Consider the following 16,096-nt stretch of genomic DNA (forward strand, 5'->3'; position numbering starts at 1 on the left):
CAATATTTATTTTTTTTATTTTTTATTTTTTATTTTTGTTGGATTTTTGGCAGTGAAAAAAAAAAGAAAAAAGAAAAAAAGGAAAAATATAAATGGCAGGAGGAGGATTTACAGATGCAGGGCCATTGAAAAGAGCTCATCTTTATGAGTATAAGTTCACGTGGTATTTCTTCAATGCATGCATTGTTGCTGCCCTTGGAGGCTCTCTCTTTGGCTATGATCTTGGTGTTTCAGGTGATCTACTTCTTTTATTTACCTCGAATAAACGGAAACTATACTGAATGAGAACGAGAATCTAAAGTTACTATTCAATCCTGAGAATTTCAAAATTATCGTCATTGAATTGAGTTGTGATTTGGGTGATTTTCTAATGATTTTCATTAGACATGTGTTGGGGTGACGTTGTAAGAACGTGTGAGTGAGAATAGAACATTCTAGGACAATCAGGTGTTGGCTAACCTTGTAAGAATGTGGGAGTGATAACAAAACATCCTAGGACAATCAAGTGTTGCTAACCTCGTAAGAATGTATGAATGAGAATAGAACATCCTAAGACAATTGGGTGTCGGGTAACCTCACAAGAACGTGTGAATGAGAATAGAACATCTTATGACAATCAGGTGTTGGCTAATCTCGTAAGAACATGTGAGTGATAACAAAACATTATCCAATTGGGCGTCGGGTAACCTCATGAAAACGAGTGAGTGATAATAGAACATCTTAAGACAATTAGGTGTTGGGTGACCTCGTACGAACGTGTGAGTGATAACAAAACATTTTAAGACAATTAGGTGTCGGGTAACCTTGTACGAACGTGTGAGTGATATAAGACAATCGGGTGTCGGGTAACCTCGTACGAACGTGCGAGTGATAACAAAACATCATCCAATCGGGTGTCGGGTAACCTGGTACGAACATGCGAGTGATAACAAAACATCATCCAATTGGGTGTCGGGTAACCTCGTACGAACGTGTGAGTGATAACAAAACATCATCCAATTGGGTGTCGGGTAACCTTGTACGAACGTGTGAGTGATAACAAAACATCATCCAATTAGGTGTCGGGTAACCTCGTACGAACGCGTGAGTGATAACAAAACATCATCCAATTGGGTGTCGAGTAACCTCACAAGGAAACAGAACATCATCCAATTGGGTGTCGGGTAACCTCACAAGAACGTGTGAGTGGAAACAGAATATTAACATTCTTACTATCTGTATCCATTGGTAGAATTCTTATTTTTTCATATCTATACTTTTTTTCCCTAAATTTAATGCTGTGAGTGAGTGATATATCAATGGCGGATTTCAGGCGGAGTAACTTCCATGGACGATTTTCTAAAGGAGTTCTTCCCAAAAGTGTACCGTCGCAAACAACTTCACATCAAAGAAACAGATTACTGCAAATACGACGATCAAATCCTCACTCTCTTCACTTCCTCTCTCTACTTCGCCGGTCTCCTCTCCACCTTCTTCGCCTCTCACCTCACCAGAAAGCGAGGACGACGCGCAAGCATCCTCGTCGGATCCGTCTCCTTCTTCCTCGGCGGCCTAATCAACGCCGTCGCAATCAACATTCCAATGCTGATAATCGGCCGAATCTTCCTCGGAATCGGAATCGGATTCGGCAATCAAGCAGTTCCACTATACCTTTCCGAGATCGCTCCGGCCAAAATCAGAGGCCAGGTGAACCAATTGTTCCAATTGACGACTTGCTTAGGGATTCTGATCGCAAATTTCATCAATTACGGAACAGAGCAGATTCATCCATGGGGATGGCGATTATCTCTCGGATTAGCGATGCTTCCAGCATCGGTAATGTTCATCGGCGGTTTATTTCTTCCGGAAACGCCTAATAGCCTTGTGGAACAAGAAAAATTAGAGGAAGCGAGAAGAGTTCTTGAGAAGATTCGAGGAACTACGAATGTCGAAGCGGAATTTTCAGATCTGGTCGATGCGAGCAATGCTGCTAGGGCTGTGAAGCATCCGTTCAGGAATTTGCTCCGCCGAAAGAATCGGCCACAATTGATCATCGGAGCGCTCGGAATTCCAGCGTTTCAGCAACTTACCGGAAACAATTCGATTCTGTTTTACGCTCCGGTGATTTTGCAGAGCTTAGGGTTTGGATCGGCGGCGTCTCTGTATTCGTCCGCCTTCACGAGCGGAGCTCTGGTTATTGCGGCGTTGATTTCGATGTTCCTTGTGGATAAATTTGGGAGGCGGAAATTCTTCCTTGAAGCCGGATGTGAAATGTTCTTCTGCATGGTATTATTCCCAATACTCCTCAATAATAATTATTATTATAAACTAAAAATTAATTTCCATAAAAAAATTATTTACTAATTTTTAAGTTTTCTAGAAAATTTAAAATATTTATTTTAGAATTTAACTATTTGTTTTTCATTCATTTTCTACTCTATTTTTTAAAAATCAAACTAAATTATGAAATTTTTTTTATATGGGAAACAATTATAAATTTTTTAAAAGAGAGAAAATTATAAATTAATTTGTTAAATTGCACAAAAAATACTTTATTTTTCAAAAATCAAACTAAATTCTGAAAATTAAAAAAGAAAATTGTTTTTAGAAGGGAAACAATTATATTTTTTTTTAAATAGAAAATTATAAATTAATTTGTTAAATTTGTCAATTTTGTTAAATTGCACAAAATTATTAATTTAAAAAATCAATTTCCATCAAAAACGTATTTCCTTAATTTTTCAAGTTTTCTAAAAAATTTAAAATATTTATTTTAGAATTTAACTATTTGTTTTTCATTCATTTTCTACACTTATTTTTCAAAAATTAAAAAAAAATGTTTTTATAAAGGAAACAATGATAATTTTAAAAAAATAGAAAATTATAAGTTTGTAAATTTGTTAAATTTCACAGAAAATTACGAATTTTTTAAATTATAAATTAAAAAAAATCAATTTCCATCACTTATTTCCTTAATTTTTCAAGTTTATTTTATTTAATTTCTAGAAAATTAAAAAATTGAAACAATTATGATTTAAAAAAAAAAAAAAAAAAAGGAAATTATAAATTCGTTAAATTGGACAGATTGCGGTGGCGATAACACTGAAATTAAACTTCGGACAAGACAAGGAGCTGTCGAGAGGCGTAAGCGTGTTCCTTGTGTTCGCGATTTGGCTGTTCGTTTTGGCGTACGGAAGGTCGTGGGGTCCATTGGGATGGTTGGTTCCGAGCGAGCTGTTTCCGTTGGAGACGAGGTCCGCCGGGCAAAGCATAGTGGTGTGCGTCAACATGTTCTTCACGGCAGTGATCGCTCAGTGCTTTCTGGCGGCGATGTGCCATCTCCAGTACGGGATTTTCATTCTGTTTGCGGCTTTGATATTCCTAATGACTTGCTTCATCTACTTTCTGTTGCCGGAAACCAAGCAAGTTCCGATCGAAGAGGTTTATCTTCTTTGGGAAAATCATCCGTTCTGGAAGACGATTGTTAGGGAAGAAGGTGAGCCGCCCGTCAAGGAAAAGCCTGCAGATGCTAAGCTTGATGTTTAGCACGACATGCCAGCTTTTTTAACTTCATTTTATTGTTGTTTAGTCATCCTAAGTGTTTGATTAAGTGTTTGTAGCCTAATATTTATATTATATAAATTATAAACTTAGTTTATAAATTTTGGTACTTTAGTTTATTAATACTTTTTAATTTTTGAAAAAAAATTCAAAAATATCACCGTGATTTAAAAAAAAAAATCCATAAAATTTTACATATATATATATATATATATATATATATTTATTTATTAATTAAAGATATATTTTATTTTTTTAAAAAAAGTTAGTATTAATAAAACTTTTGAATGGATCGACTCGTGAGAATGATTTTGATATAGTTCATGGCTCGTGAGAATGATTTTGATATAATTCATGTCTCGTGAGAATGATTCACTGATTGGGTATTGAATTAGGAAACTCATTCTGAGTTACGGGAAGAAGGAAGATACTTTATCTTGAATTAGGGAATGGATAATTGGTTTTTTTTTTATTTGAATCTTAAAAAAAGGAACTTCTTCCTTTTTGATAAACTCTAGCATGTAATAGGTCATCCCATCTCCGAGCCATTTTTTTCCGCATCAAGAATTCAAACAAGGTTTGGCCTAATCTAGTAAGGTAAAAATATTACTAGAATTTTTCATTGATATGACATTTTTCCATTCGTTCGTCGCGGTCTTACAAACTCTACCGATAGTATGGACGAATCTGTTTCTTCATAGAAATGTGTAAAAGATATTTTAAAAAACAAATCGAGGATTGAGTGCCATTGCTTCTTCGAACCCAGGAATTGGTATTTCTAAAATAAATGGTATTTTTAAAAAAATTGAAAGTTTTATTTTTTAGATTTTTTTTTTTAGTTTGAAAGTGATTTTAGAATTTTTTTGAAAATTTAAAGATATTAAAGTTTATGGATATTTTTTACATTAATTAATGTTTAAAAGTCAATGGATTAAAATGGATTTTTATTGACTAATCAAGTTTGAACCTGGACCTGTACACGTCATGCCAATAACTTTGCAAGTTCATCCACTCCTAAGCTTCCTTGTGGCGAACTGAAATTATATTCACCAAAATTCTTCTTCTTTTTCGTCTTAGAATCCTTCTTCCCACTCCCTCTCTCCACCGAAACTGCACTCTCTTCTTTCACTTCCTCCAATTCTCTGCTTGTTTGCTCCTCACCCTTATCAACTGCTACCTTCTTCCTTGGTTGGTGCCTGAAAACGGGTGCCGGAGGAGCAGACTGAGAAAAGGCAACTGCTCGACGATAAACGACATCGGCATCCAATGAAGAATCGTCCAAGACAAGGGCACCGCCATTTTCGATCGCTTGCTTCAATAATTGAAGAACTCCATCCATGGTGTAACTTGCTGGCTTATTGAGAGCTTGTGTGGCTTCTGAACTACCCCCTACCTTGGTCTCCAGGTTTCCAGCAGCTGCAATGGCATTCAATCTTGATTGTTCCATTGGTTCTGCTTCATCAAAGTCCGAGTTTTCATGTCCTGAATCAGTCTCAGTCTCACCTCCCGACATTGCGCTCGACGATTCAGAATCATCACACGTGCTATCAGTGTTCATTTCTTGATCATCTGACCCTGTAGCTTCCATATCGTCTGCGTCTGCTAGAGAATTGCTTTTATGCATCATTGCTGTTAATGAATCGACATCGGCAGAGACAGATTTCTCGGCAACCAAAGGATCTAGCTCCTCGTTTCCTCCAGTTGAGAGGCCTGCAGAACCCAAAGACATCAAATCATGGTCGATCAGACTAGTATTCTCGACCGATGCTTCTCGTTCTTCAATGGATGGTGCAGCAATAGTTCCCTCGTTTGTTTCACGTGCCTTCGCTCCCACGGGATTTCTTACTATATATGGAAGGGAGGATTTCCAATCTTTTCCTCTCCACAGAAGAATGTGCTCGCTTTCAAAAGAAATAAGAACACAAGGGACAAGATCCTGTAGTCAAATAGATCAAAAAGTTGGTTCAATAGATTGCTTGGCAAAACCCAATGAAATAGAGTTGATCACTTTTTCATCAAAGAGAGAAAACAGAAGAAGACCCTTAGTTTCGCGCCGATTTTCTTGAAGTCGCTCTCGTTCAGCCCTTGACAATTAATCTTGACAAGTTCACACTCTTCGAACGCCTCTCTAACATGTTTTACGAGGTTAGAGTACACACCATTTTTCCCTACAACATGTATAAACAACAGAATGTTTAGCATGCTAAAATCTTTCGCACATGGTGATGGAAGAGTAAGAAAAGACCCATACCGAGCTTGCATATTGGTATTAATTTCCGCCCCTTCTTACGCATTTCAGTCACTTCATCCAGTGTTAGGCCATCAGGGACCTGCTTAAGGAGCCGAGGGTACACCGGTGCAGCGGGTTTCCATAGCATAAGAGGGAAACGAGGACGGGTTTTATAGTTGTAATTTCTACCTCGATAAAGGTACAATGCCCCACCCCTACTATAGATAATTTTGCCCCCAGTTTTTTCCTACCAAAATTATGTAACAAGAAAACAAGTTAGAAGCATTAAGCAACACTACATTGCTCAAAGCTGATGGTATGTTTATCAAGTAAACAAAAAAAAGTACAATACATTTATTTAACAAAGGCAAGATAGGAGGTCTAGGCTCGAACTCTAACTTAAAAAGAACAGAGACTGCAAGCAACCGACCACAAGAAAAACCAAAGACATCATTGTCATAATTCAAGAAGCCGAAAAGACTCACAAGCACGATAAAGACTCGTAAGGATAAAATTGAAACCAAACACAAGCTATATATGTAACGGCCCAAGCCCACTGCTAGCAGATATTGTCATCTTTGGGCTTTTCCTTTTTGAGTTTCCCCTCAAGGTTTTTAAAACGGTATGCTAGGAAGAGGTTTCCACACTCTTATAAATAATGCTTCGTTCTCCTCTTCAATGAGCTCATAATCCACCCCCTTCGAGACCCAACGTCCTTACTTTCGAGGCTCAGCCTCCTCGCTCGCACATCGCCCGGTGTCTAGCTCTAATACCATTTGTAACAGTCCAAGCTCACCCCTAGCAGATGTTGTCCTCTTTGGGCTTTTCCTTTCGAGTTTCCCCACAAGGTTTTCAAAACGCATCTGCTAGGGAGAGGTTTCCACACCCTCATAAAGAATGCTTCGTTCTCCTCTCCAATTGATGTGAGATCTCACACTATAACTACTAAAATATTTATTTAACCTAATTTATATTTGTATTGGCAAGGAGGCATAAGAAAAACTGCTAGTGTATTTAAACGACAATCAGTAGTAATCCGTCAGTGCTATGTATAAAGAGGCATCAACCTCCAATTGCCGTTTCACATTGTCCATATCAACCGTACACACTCCTTTGCATTTTATCTTGCACACTCTACGCCGTTTCCAATGAGCATGTATGTTATCCAACATATTGTGCGTTAAACCATCTCTACCTAAAAGCAATTCAGAGTAAAAATTTCAGTAAGTTCATCCTACCACACCCCAAAATGCAGAGAAGATAGAATTTTCCATTCAGAGCCTGTTCTAATCTATAAATTTCAAGTCCAAAGATTCTATTTAACAGATTTCTGTTAAAAAAATTACTGGGAAAACTAATGGCAAGAACGCAATGTAGAAATCCAGTGTTTAGAAATCTGGCTAAACAGGGTTTGAGAGAAAGAATACCAATATTCAATTGCCTATTAGATTTGATGCACCCACGAATCAGCGTCTTGATCTCCTCCTCTGTTAACGGCTCACCCAATATTTCTTCCCTCGACATCACGTATTTGGGCCCCGAACCTGCTAAGAATGGTCCCGGTGCCTGCACTGTTTTAACCCCTTTCTTATTTTTCGGCGGCAGCTGAAACGAGTCGAATTCCGGCAAATTCTTCTGGCTTGGCGGCAATGGAGCACGCCCCGTCCACGGCCGCGGCATTGTCGTCGGCCCAAACGGGGCATATGGTTCACGCAGCTTTATCGGCTTCAACTTCGGCGTTTCTGTGTAGCTATACTTGAACTCAAATGGAGCTCCATCGATTACGTACGAAACTCCATCTTCACTTAGACTAACTTTGGCTTCTACGCCAATAGGCATTTCTTTAGGTGCGCTCATGGTCTTTTTGGTCTTCGAAACTTGACGAAATGGAGGGGGTGAACCAGGATTAGGGTTTTTTGAGTACTTGGATTTTCGACCAGGGATTGACGGCCTCGACGGATACGACGGAGTGCCGACAGACCTGAACGTTTCAGTCCGGTCAATGGCGGAGGTGGACGAGTTGGAATCGCAGAGGTCGGTAATTCTAGCAGCGGAATCGAAGCGGCGCTCGCGGCGGATTTCATCCTCGATTTCTTGCTGAGACCGTCGGCGCTGCTCGAATTTCTCAGCGTTTGCATTGTTCCAACGGGAAAATCGGATTTCGGTAAGAGTACGGTGCGACGGAGTTGAATTAGGGCTAAATTGAGGAGAGAAAATGGGGAAGGGAAAAGACAACTTGAACGCCATTGAAGGTGAGCGCAGTGCTGAAGCTCAACTAAAATCCCGGCAAATATATCTTTAATTTCGTATTTTAAAGAAATATTTAATAAACTCGTTTAACTTGAAAAAAAAAAAAAAAAAACCATGAAAATAATTAGACATTTAATTTTGTATTTATAAACGGTAGAATAAAAAAAAAAACTAAATTAATAAAAATATTCTAAAAAATTTAAATATCTTTAAATTTTTTAAAATTTTCAAAAATATCCTTTATTAGCTTTAGACCTATTTCAAAAATAGTCTTAAATATTTAAAATGGTTTTAAAAATATAATTTAATTTCAAAATTATTTCATAAAATACCCTTAAATTTTTAAAAATGTTTAAAAAATAACTTTAATTTTTAAAAAAATTATTACCACACCCTTAAAAAAAATTTAAAAACTTCAAAAAGTTAATTTTTAATCAAATAATTTACGAGGTCCTGAAACGATTTTCATTTGAATTTTTTTTACAAAGATAGAGGGGTTAACACAACTTACTTTCAATATTTTTTTTGAACGTAATATTAACGGTAAATATATTTTTTAATTTTTTTAAAAAAGTTAAAAAGTATTATTGAAATTTAAAAATTTAACTATTTCCATAAAAATAAAAATAAAAAAATTTGTAATATATATTTAAAGTTTAATAATATTTTTATTAGATAAAATATAAAGTTACAGAAATATTTTTATTAATTTAGCCTAAAATAAAATAAGTTTGAAAATGATTATATGACATTATTTTAAAAAGTTTGGTCAAATAATATTTTGTCACCATCTATAAAATTATCCAAAGTTATAAGGTTGCTTTGAATTGGAATTTAAATTTGGCTTTAAGCTATGATGCTATCCACTTCCACAAAACCCGCTGCAAAGGAAATCTGCCCTCACTCAAAAATCTCCACCTGTAACATCATTATGCCTCGCCTCACACACATAAGCACCGCAATAAGACACCACACCATAATTCAAATCCCCAAGACTTACTATTAAATTCCTTCATTTTTTTCATTTTAAGCCTTTCTTATTTAAAAATTAAAATACTTTAAATATTTAAATGCTTCATATCAATGATATTTTAAAATATTAATGTCTTTTTTTTCAATTAAATTTATGAAAATATTATTCTATCTTCGAGTGTTTATATATTAATTTAATATAATATATTTAATGTAATGGGTTAATAATGTAAAGTTATGAATTTAGTTTTTTTATACTTTTATATAAATATTAATTTCGAATTTTATTTATTTTAAAAGAGATAATTATATGATTGGTAATAATTGAAAATGCCTGATATTCATTTGTGATTTCTTGTTTATTTATTTTAAATATATTTTTTTAATTATATATATATAGTAACGGCATTCGACTCTTTTTTACCTATTTTTGTAGGTTGTAATAATAGGATTGGTTAGATGGCTCGAAAGAAGAATGCAGTGTATTGAATAATGAAGGATCGAGAAGGGTTGGATCTGATCGAGGGCTTTACTTCTCTCTGTGAGCTTATGAACTCTAATAGATAGTACTGTGAGAATCGACTACACATAACAATCAAACCTAAATTTATCGAATAGGCTCGAAAGAAGAATGGAATGAATTGAATGATGATTAACCGAAAAGGGTTTGACTTGATCGAGGACTTTACTTCTTTTCGTAAGCTCATAAACTCTAACAGTGGATAGTAGTACTAAAAGAAGTGAAGAACAATCAAACCTAATTTCTCGAATCAGCTCAAAAGAAGAATGGAACGAATTGAATGATGAATAATCGGAAAGGATTTGACCTAACCGAGGGCTTTATTTTTTTTTGTGAACTCATGAACTCTAACCGTGGAGAGTACCGAAAAACGTGAAGAACAATCAAACCTAAATTTCTCTCGGCTCGAAAGAAAAATGCAATGAATTAAATGATGAATAACTGGGAAGGGTTTGACCTGACCATGGACTTTACTTTTTTTCGTGAGCTCATGAACTCTGACTGTGGAGAGTACTGAAAGAATCGACTATGAAGAACAATCAAACCTAAATTTCTAAATTTATAAAGAATAATAAATAAATAAATTAAATTAAATTAAATTAAAAAAGAAAAAAAAAAAAAAAAAGAATTTTCTGATCAAGAACCCATCTCCATAATTTGCAAATTCGTCCAAAAAAACTGGAAATTTATGTGAATTGGGGATGCCCACGAGCCATTGAGTGCCTTCGATGCGACGTTTGGTGGGCCAACGATGATTCGAAATTAAAGCTACTGGATAAAGATCATCCAATGCTTCATTCCTTCCACATGACTCTTCTCTTTATATCGGTTAGTTTTTTTTTTGTTTTTTTAATTTTCTCTCACTTTTTATCAGTTCCAATGCTCTTTTTTCCCCTTCTCTTTGCGTGTTCTTTCGTTTTCGGTTCATCATTGCTGAAAAATGGAGCTCTCTCGCTCTCTCTATTTAAGTTTTTGGATCGATTTCGTCTCCGAAGAATGTTCTGATTCCGTTCTCTTCCATCGCTCTCCAGAATCGCTTCTCTTGTAAGTACTTCCCTTCTGAAACCTTATGGTTTTGGTTCTTCGTTTCTGCTTCTTACGAGATTTTTATTCTTATTTGTTGGCTTTTGAATGTTGTTTTTGGAAATTTGCTGTTTATTTCTCTTCGATGTTCTCATTTTCGAGAAGGATCATGAATCAAAGCCAAAATAAATCTAGGAGTTCTCGATTTTATGGAAATGTTAGTGTTATGTGCGCATTAGCAGTATTTGGTTGATATTTTTTTACTATATGATGGAGATATCAACATTGAAATGATTGGATACTTAATTGCTACTCTCATATAGTATGCTAAATGTTGCCGAATTCTTCTGCTTCTACTCATCATATTGTGAAATTATGAGCTATAATCGCAGAAACTGAAGATTGGATGGGAGATGTACACACTCAGAATGAACTATATGAGATTGCTTCCGCGGTGAGTGCTAATTTTGCAAATTGGTTTCGAGTTTGTATAATGTGCTCGATTTTCTTTAGAACATATCAAGCCTGGCCTTCCAGATCTCATATTGCTGCTATTCATCTCAGGCACATGGTGATACTCTTCAAATCTTCAGTATTGTATCACCATTGGATGAGATTTGTACTCATCTCTTGGCATTGGCTAGTTATATAACTCGTCGATTCGTTGGATTTATCGGTACGGTTTGTTAATTCTCGCATGTAGTATCACTTAGTTTCTTATTTCTCTGCCTTTCTTGATTGCATCCTTATAGTAAAGATGGACAATACATTCCTTAACTGTTGTACTTTAACCGTTTTGGTGTTGCTTGTGGCAGAGGATCTTGTAGCTCGAGATGTCGACAGATTTCTCACCGACCATATCATCATTCCGCTAGGAGCTTGTTTGAATCCTTCTGGTCAGAACAGGCAGAGATCTGTTTCAGAAGGTTCATCATCCTTCATACCTTGCATTGCCGGTGCCTCGGATTCAAGGAACGGTTTGCTCGTAGATAGAACATCAGATGTAGAAAGTATTTATAGTTACGAGGTTGCTTCTCCCATTTTTCAAGGGTAATTGACATGTTCTTTTTGCTAGAAAGTCCTATAAAAAGTAGTCTCATTGAACCTAGAAGATCTAATTTTATAGTTTTTACTGTTATTCTGTGAAATAAGCTTAGAACTTCATGTTCAACTATATTCAGTCCGGCCTTTTTTTTTTGGTGTAGGTTGATGCTCCCATTATACGGTTTACAGTTTGTTCAAAAATTAGCATTATGCTTCCTGAGAGATTGTTTCTCGTGCATTCAATGGGTCGAACTCCGCCTTTCAAAGTAAGAAAACATATTCTTGAACGTATGCTCTTTTCTCATGGACCGATGTTCGAATCTATATACTTTGTGTTATTTAATTTCTTTGAACTCGGATCGATCTTCACGTTGATAACTGACTGATTTTTTATTTGGTACAGTGTAATATTTAGAATTCGAAAAACCTTGATCGGTTCGTCGGAAGATATTGGATGGCTGCAAAACACTCCTGGTATGCCTCCTGTTGTTGATGGAACAGAAAGATTCTTGGAATTGCTCTCTGAGATAAGGTTATAATCTTCACAAACTTCATACATATAATACATTTTTTGAATCTGGTAGGCTTAATTCATACTCTTGTGACGTATTCAATAGCGGATCGAATTCTCTACGACTATTTAGTTCAAACTCCGAGTAATGACTATCATCGAGTTATTCGTCATGGTGTTTGTTCGATGATGTTGTTTATTTTGAATCACGTTTTCTTAAACTATGATATATATTCTCCTTTTGTATTCAAGATTTCTTAAATTTTCGACTCCATTTGTTTCGATTTAGGAACGGAGAACACAAACTACCCAACTCGTTTGTTTATTTATTAATTCCAGGTAGAAGAAGAGCTTTGATTTGTTTTGATCATTTTGATGTGTTTTCACCATTGTAATGCAAATTTTGACTTCCCAGGTCTATTTAGCAATCATGGTCCCTTGTATTTTGTGGGAACCAAGAGATTTTTTTCAAAGATGGGCCTTACTTGCCATATTGCAAAAATTCATAGTGAGGTAATAAATTATCTCCCTTCTGATGGTATGTGCATCGAACGAACGAACGAATAAACGAACTGGACCGATCAAATGTATACTGGTTTTGTTTCCCAATTATAGATTTGTTTGTTTGAACTCCTTCTCCGTGCTTGAAGGCATCTGTAGAACACAATGCCTGGGAGCTAAAAGAATACGTCGAGGAGCTTTACTGGGGCTCGGGCAAGCGAGTGATGCTGCTCGGACATAGCAAGGGTGGGGTTGATGCTGCTGCTGCATTATCAATCTACTGCAATGAGTTGAAAGATAAAGTTGCTGGCTTGGCTCTGGTACAAAGTCCATATGGTGGAACACCATTGGCTTCGGATTTCCTTCGCGACGGGCAGGTTGCTGACAAAGAGACGCGGAGGATCATGGAGCTCTTAATATGCAAGATCATCAAGGTTGTATTTTCTTTTGCCTTTTCAATTGCTTCGTTGTCAGGGATAGTTGTTGGTCTGATGAGGCAAGGAAAAGGAGAAAAAACGACGAGTCTGTACACTTCTTGACATTTTTCGTGAAAATTATGGAACATATGATAGATAGATAGATAGATAGATAACTTATCTTCAGCTTCAGGAATGCCGTGTTGTTTCTTTATTGGAATCTTTGATTTATGTTTTTGTAGGGCGACATTCGAGCATTGGAGGATCTAACGTACGAGAAGCGGAAGGAATTCATCTCAAATCACGACCTCCCGGAGAACATACCAATACTCTCCTTCCATTCTGAAGCACATGTTACACCAGGAGTTCTTGCTACAATGACTCAGATAGCTCATGCTGAGCTACCTTGGCTACCTCTTCCAAGTTCTTGGACAGAATCCGACACGGTGGTGCAGGGCGGGCGGCGTGTTCCAGTAGTGATTCCCCTTTCTGCTGTCATGGCATTGTGTGCTCTTCATTTGCAGCTTCGGTACGGAGAGAAGAGCGACGGTTTGGTGACATGTCGTGATGCTGAAGTTCCTGGCTCGGTCATTGTGAGACCGAGCCAGAAGCTCGATCACGCTTGGATGGTCTACTCTTCCAGGACTAAGAATGCAGGTGATCCTGATGCTTGTGAGATGTGTGAGGCAATCTTGACACTGCTTGTGGAGCTTGGGATGAGAACGAAACAAGTCAAATAGAGATGATGGCTTTCTTGTAATTCTTCCCCAAATCAGACCCAAATTCGTCCATCGGAAATTCCAGTGAAAATTTCCCGGTGCACTTGAATATTGAAAACCGGCCGCATTTTTTATACGACGGGTCGGCTGGGAGATTTGGATTTCAGAAACCAAATGTTGCTTGATTTTATGGTTGACGACATGTAGTTTTGCTCCCTTTTTTAAAATCTATTTAAAATTTCAATATCTTTTAGTGCATGCATGTTTTTAATTAAAACATGAGAACAGTAGCAATGTAGTAGCAATGTAGCCTCACAAGTACTTAGGAAGTGCATTGAAAATTTTAAAATTAAAATAAAATAATTAATTTTTTAAAACTAAGTGAAATAACAAAAGTGGAAGTGTTTGAGGTGATTTTGGCAAAACCAAAATACACTTTGATGGTCAAAATCACTTAACTATATATATATATATATAAGCCAATTCAAACAATTCAAGCAACTTAACTATAGTTAACAATTACTAGTTAAGGTGTTCGGGAAAGTACGAGTCAATATATCAATATTTCTAATCTAGATGGCATTTCGAACACGTATTACTCTACTTTAAGCATTTTGTTCTAATATTAGAAATCATGACCTGTCATGTTAGAAATCAAGACCCTCCACAATTGTATGATAGTGTCCACTTTAATCGTAAGGCCTTATACCAGTTAGATTATATTTTTTATTTATAAATCTATAATTTTTTCCTTAATTAGCTAACATGAGACTACTCCCAATCGTCCTCACCTTTAGACGTCAACTAGTAATAAATAATGTAATTGTCATTTTCTAAATATATGACTTATATTTTAACTTGAATTCACTATTCTTTTCAATAATTTCTATACTTTTTAATTTAATATAAAGGCAAACAAATAAAATACAAACAATATAAAACATGCTATAATATTAGCTACACGACAATGTATTTTTTTATTGTGGGACCCACCAACATGTATTTTTGATTGTGGGACTCACCAACATCAAACACGTACTCATAAATTTCGTCGTCATGTGCATCTAAGATGATGGTGCGATTAAGAACTATTCAAGCTCCTTAAAAAAAATTGCAAAAATATCCCTAAATTACATTAAATTTGTTGAAATAACACTTACATTTTCAAGAATATCCCTAAATTATATAAAATTTACACATAAATTATTAGTATTTATTTGAATCGATCCTTTAATTAATTTATTTATTTATTTAAAATTGTTGTGGGTGTTATATTTCGTTAATTTAAATAAATAAATATGTGGGGCCCACTACCAGCTGAAACGTGCCGAAATTGTTGAAGCAAGAAAGAAAAGGACAAGTACCCCATCTGAAAAGGATCTATCGTGGATGGGGCCCATGATATGAAAATGGGCCTATTTCTAGATGGGGCCCATGACAAATTCTTTGTCATAAAAGCCCAACAACCCCATTATGTATCGGCTCCAACATTAAATTGTGGTAGGCCCATGGGCCCTCAGCCCATTAAGAGGAGTGATAACTAAGGCCCATGAAATGACAGTTCACGTAAATAGGAAGAGAGTAATACCATGGGAACTACGTTATAATTTCTACACCCCCATACAAATAACACTGTTCTTAATTATTTATTATTTTTCATTTTTAAAAAAGTTATGAACATGCAGTAAAATTTTTACCGACACATTAAATTTCTTTTTATTAAAACTTGTTTATAAAAAGTTTATGTATTATCAAATTATTATTTTATCGATATAATTCGACACATAAACATGTCACATAAAAAAAAAAAAAATCAATTTCTTATCTGTTTAAAATAATTATTTTATATTTTTAGATAAATTATTTAATAAAATAATAAATTTTACAACGAAAAACATTTAAATTATATTCATATTGGCATACCTAATATTTCTTATAACTTAATCTATAACAATTTTCGCACTGAACCCACAAAATGCTCCGTCTATTTTTTTTGTAGAGCTCTTGATAAAATTTTCTGTAGAATTGACTATTTTATTAAAACGGGGCAACTACTCCAGTTGGCTTCAAGTCGTTATTGATGGCGATAACTTTGGGTGTAAGCTTAAAATTTTGGCAATAAGGCGTCGTTTCCTTCTTTGCTAAATGTTTTAAGCACGTGGGAATTTATCAATTATCTCTCTCTGATGAGCTGTGTTGATAAAAAGACTAACAAAGTCCATACGTTGGAATTAATGAACAAAAGCGATATTGAAAAAAAAATATTCGTATGATCCGAATGAAGAGCCAAAAATGTCGTTTTCTAAAATGAATGGCTGAAAAAAAAAACTATCTTTTACCATATAGATCTCGAAAAGTTACACATGGTAA

At 35.6% G+C, this 16,096-nt stretch overlaps 3 protein-coding genes across 4 annotated transcripts; 2 read left to right on the forward strand and 1 right to left on the reverse strand.

Moving 5' to 3' along the window:
- Nucleotides 1-61: 61 nt before the first annotated feature.
- On the forward strand, nucleotides 62-3,631 carry LOC111806014 (sugar transport protein 14). The gene is made up of 3 exons (XM_023691333.2): nucleotides 62-234; nucleotides 1,313-2,265; nucleotides 3,064-3,631. The coding sequence occupies exons 1-3, from the start codon at nucleotides 93-95 to the stop codon at nucleotides 3,523-3,525; spliced, it is 1,557 nt and encodes a 518-aa protein (XP_023547101.2). The 5' UTR covers nucleotides 62-92; the 3' UTR covers nucleotides 3,526-3,631.
- An 836-nt stretch (nucleotides 3,632-4,467) lies between these two features.
- Nucleotides 4,468-8,056, reverse strand: CAF1 (RNA-binding CRS1 / YhbY (CRM) domain-containing protein). Its single transcript, XM_023691437.2, has 5 exons — nucleotides 7,198-8,056; nucleotides 6,838-6,965; nucleotides 5,792-6,017; nucleotides 5,581-5,708; nucleotides 4,468-5,476 (listed from the first exon to the last, which is right to left on the reverse strand). Exons 1-5 carry the CDS (start codon nucleotides 8,015-8,017, stop codon nucleotides 4,523-4,525), a joined length of 2,256 nt encoding a protein of 751 aa, XP_023547205.2. The 5' UTR covers nucleotides 8,018-8,056; the 3' UTR covers nucleotides 4,468-4,522.
- A 2,199-nt stretch (nucleotides 8,057-10,255) lies between these two features.
- LOC111804868 (uncharacterized) lies at nucleotides 10,256-13,984 on the forward strand. Of its 2 annotated transcripts, none has more exons than XM_087128092.1 (10): nucleotides 10,256-10,556; nucleotides 10,916-10,989; nucleotides 11,100-11,211; nucleotides 11,351-11,585; nucleotides 11,741-11,845; nucleotides 11,983-12,111; nucleotides 12,380-12,429; nucleotides 12,506-12,603; nucleotides 12,741-13,025; nucleotides 13,250-13,984. In XM_087128092.1, the coding sequence occupies exons 2-10, from the start codon at nucleotides 10,942-10,944 to the stop codon at nucleotides 13,745-13,747; spliced, it is 1,560 nt and encodes a 519-aa protein (XP_086984218.1). In that variant the 5' UTR covers nucleotides 10,256-10,556; nucleotides 10,916-10,941; the 3' UTR covers nucleotides 13,748-13,984. The 2 variants fall into 2 exon arrangements, with proteins under 2 accessions (XP_086984218.1, XP_086984217.1); XM_087128091.1 differs by having other exon boundaries at nucleotides 10,257-10,556; nucleotides 10,928-10,989.
- The last annotated feature ends 2,112 nt before the right edge of the window (nucleotides 13,985-16,096 follow it).

The sequence above is a fragment of the Cucurbita pepo genome, chromosome 11, assembly GCF_057944985.1.
Source record: "Cucurbita pepo subsp. pepo isolate OVF chromosome 11, ASM5794498v1, whole genome shotgun sequence".
Classification (NCBI taxonomy): domain Eukaryota; kingdom Viridiplantae; phylum Streptophyta; class Magnoliopsida; order Cucurbitales; family Cucurbitaceae; genus Cucurbita; species Cucurbita pepo.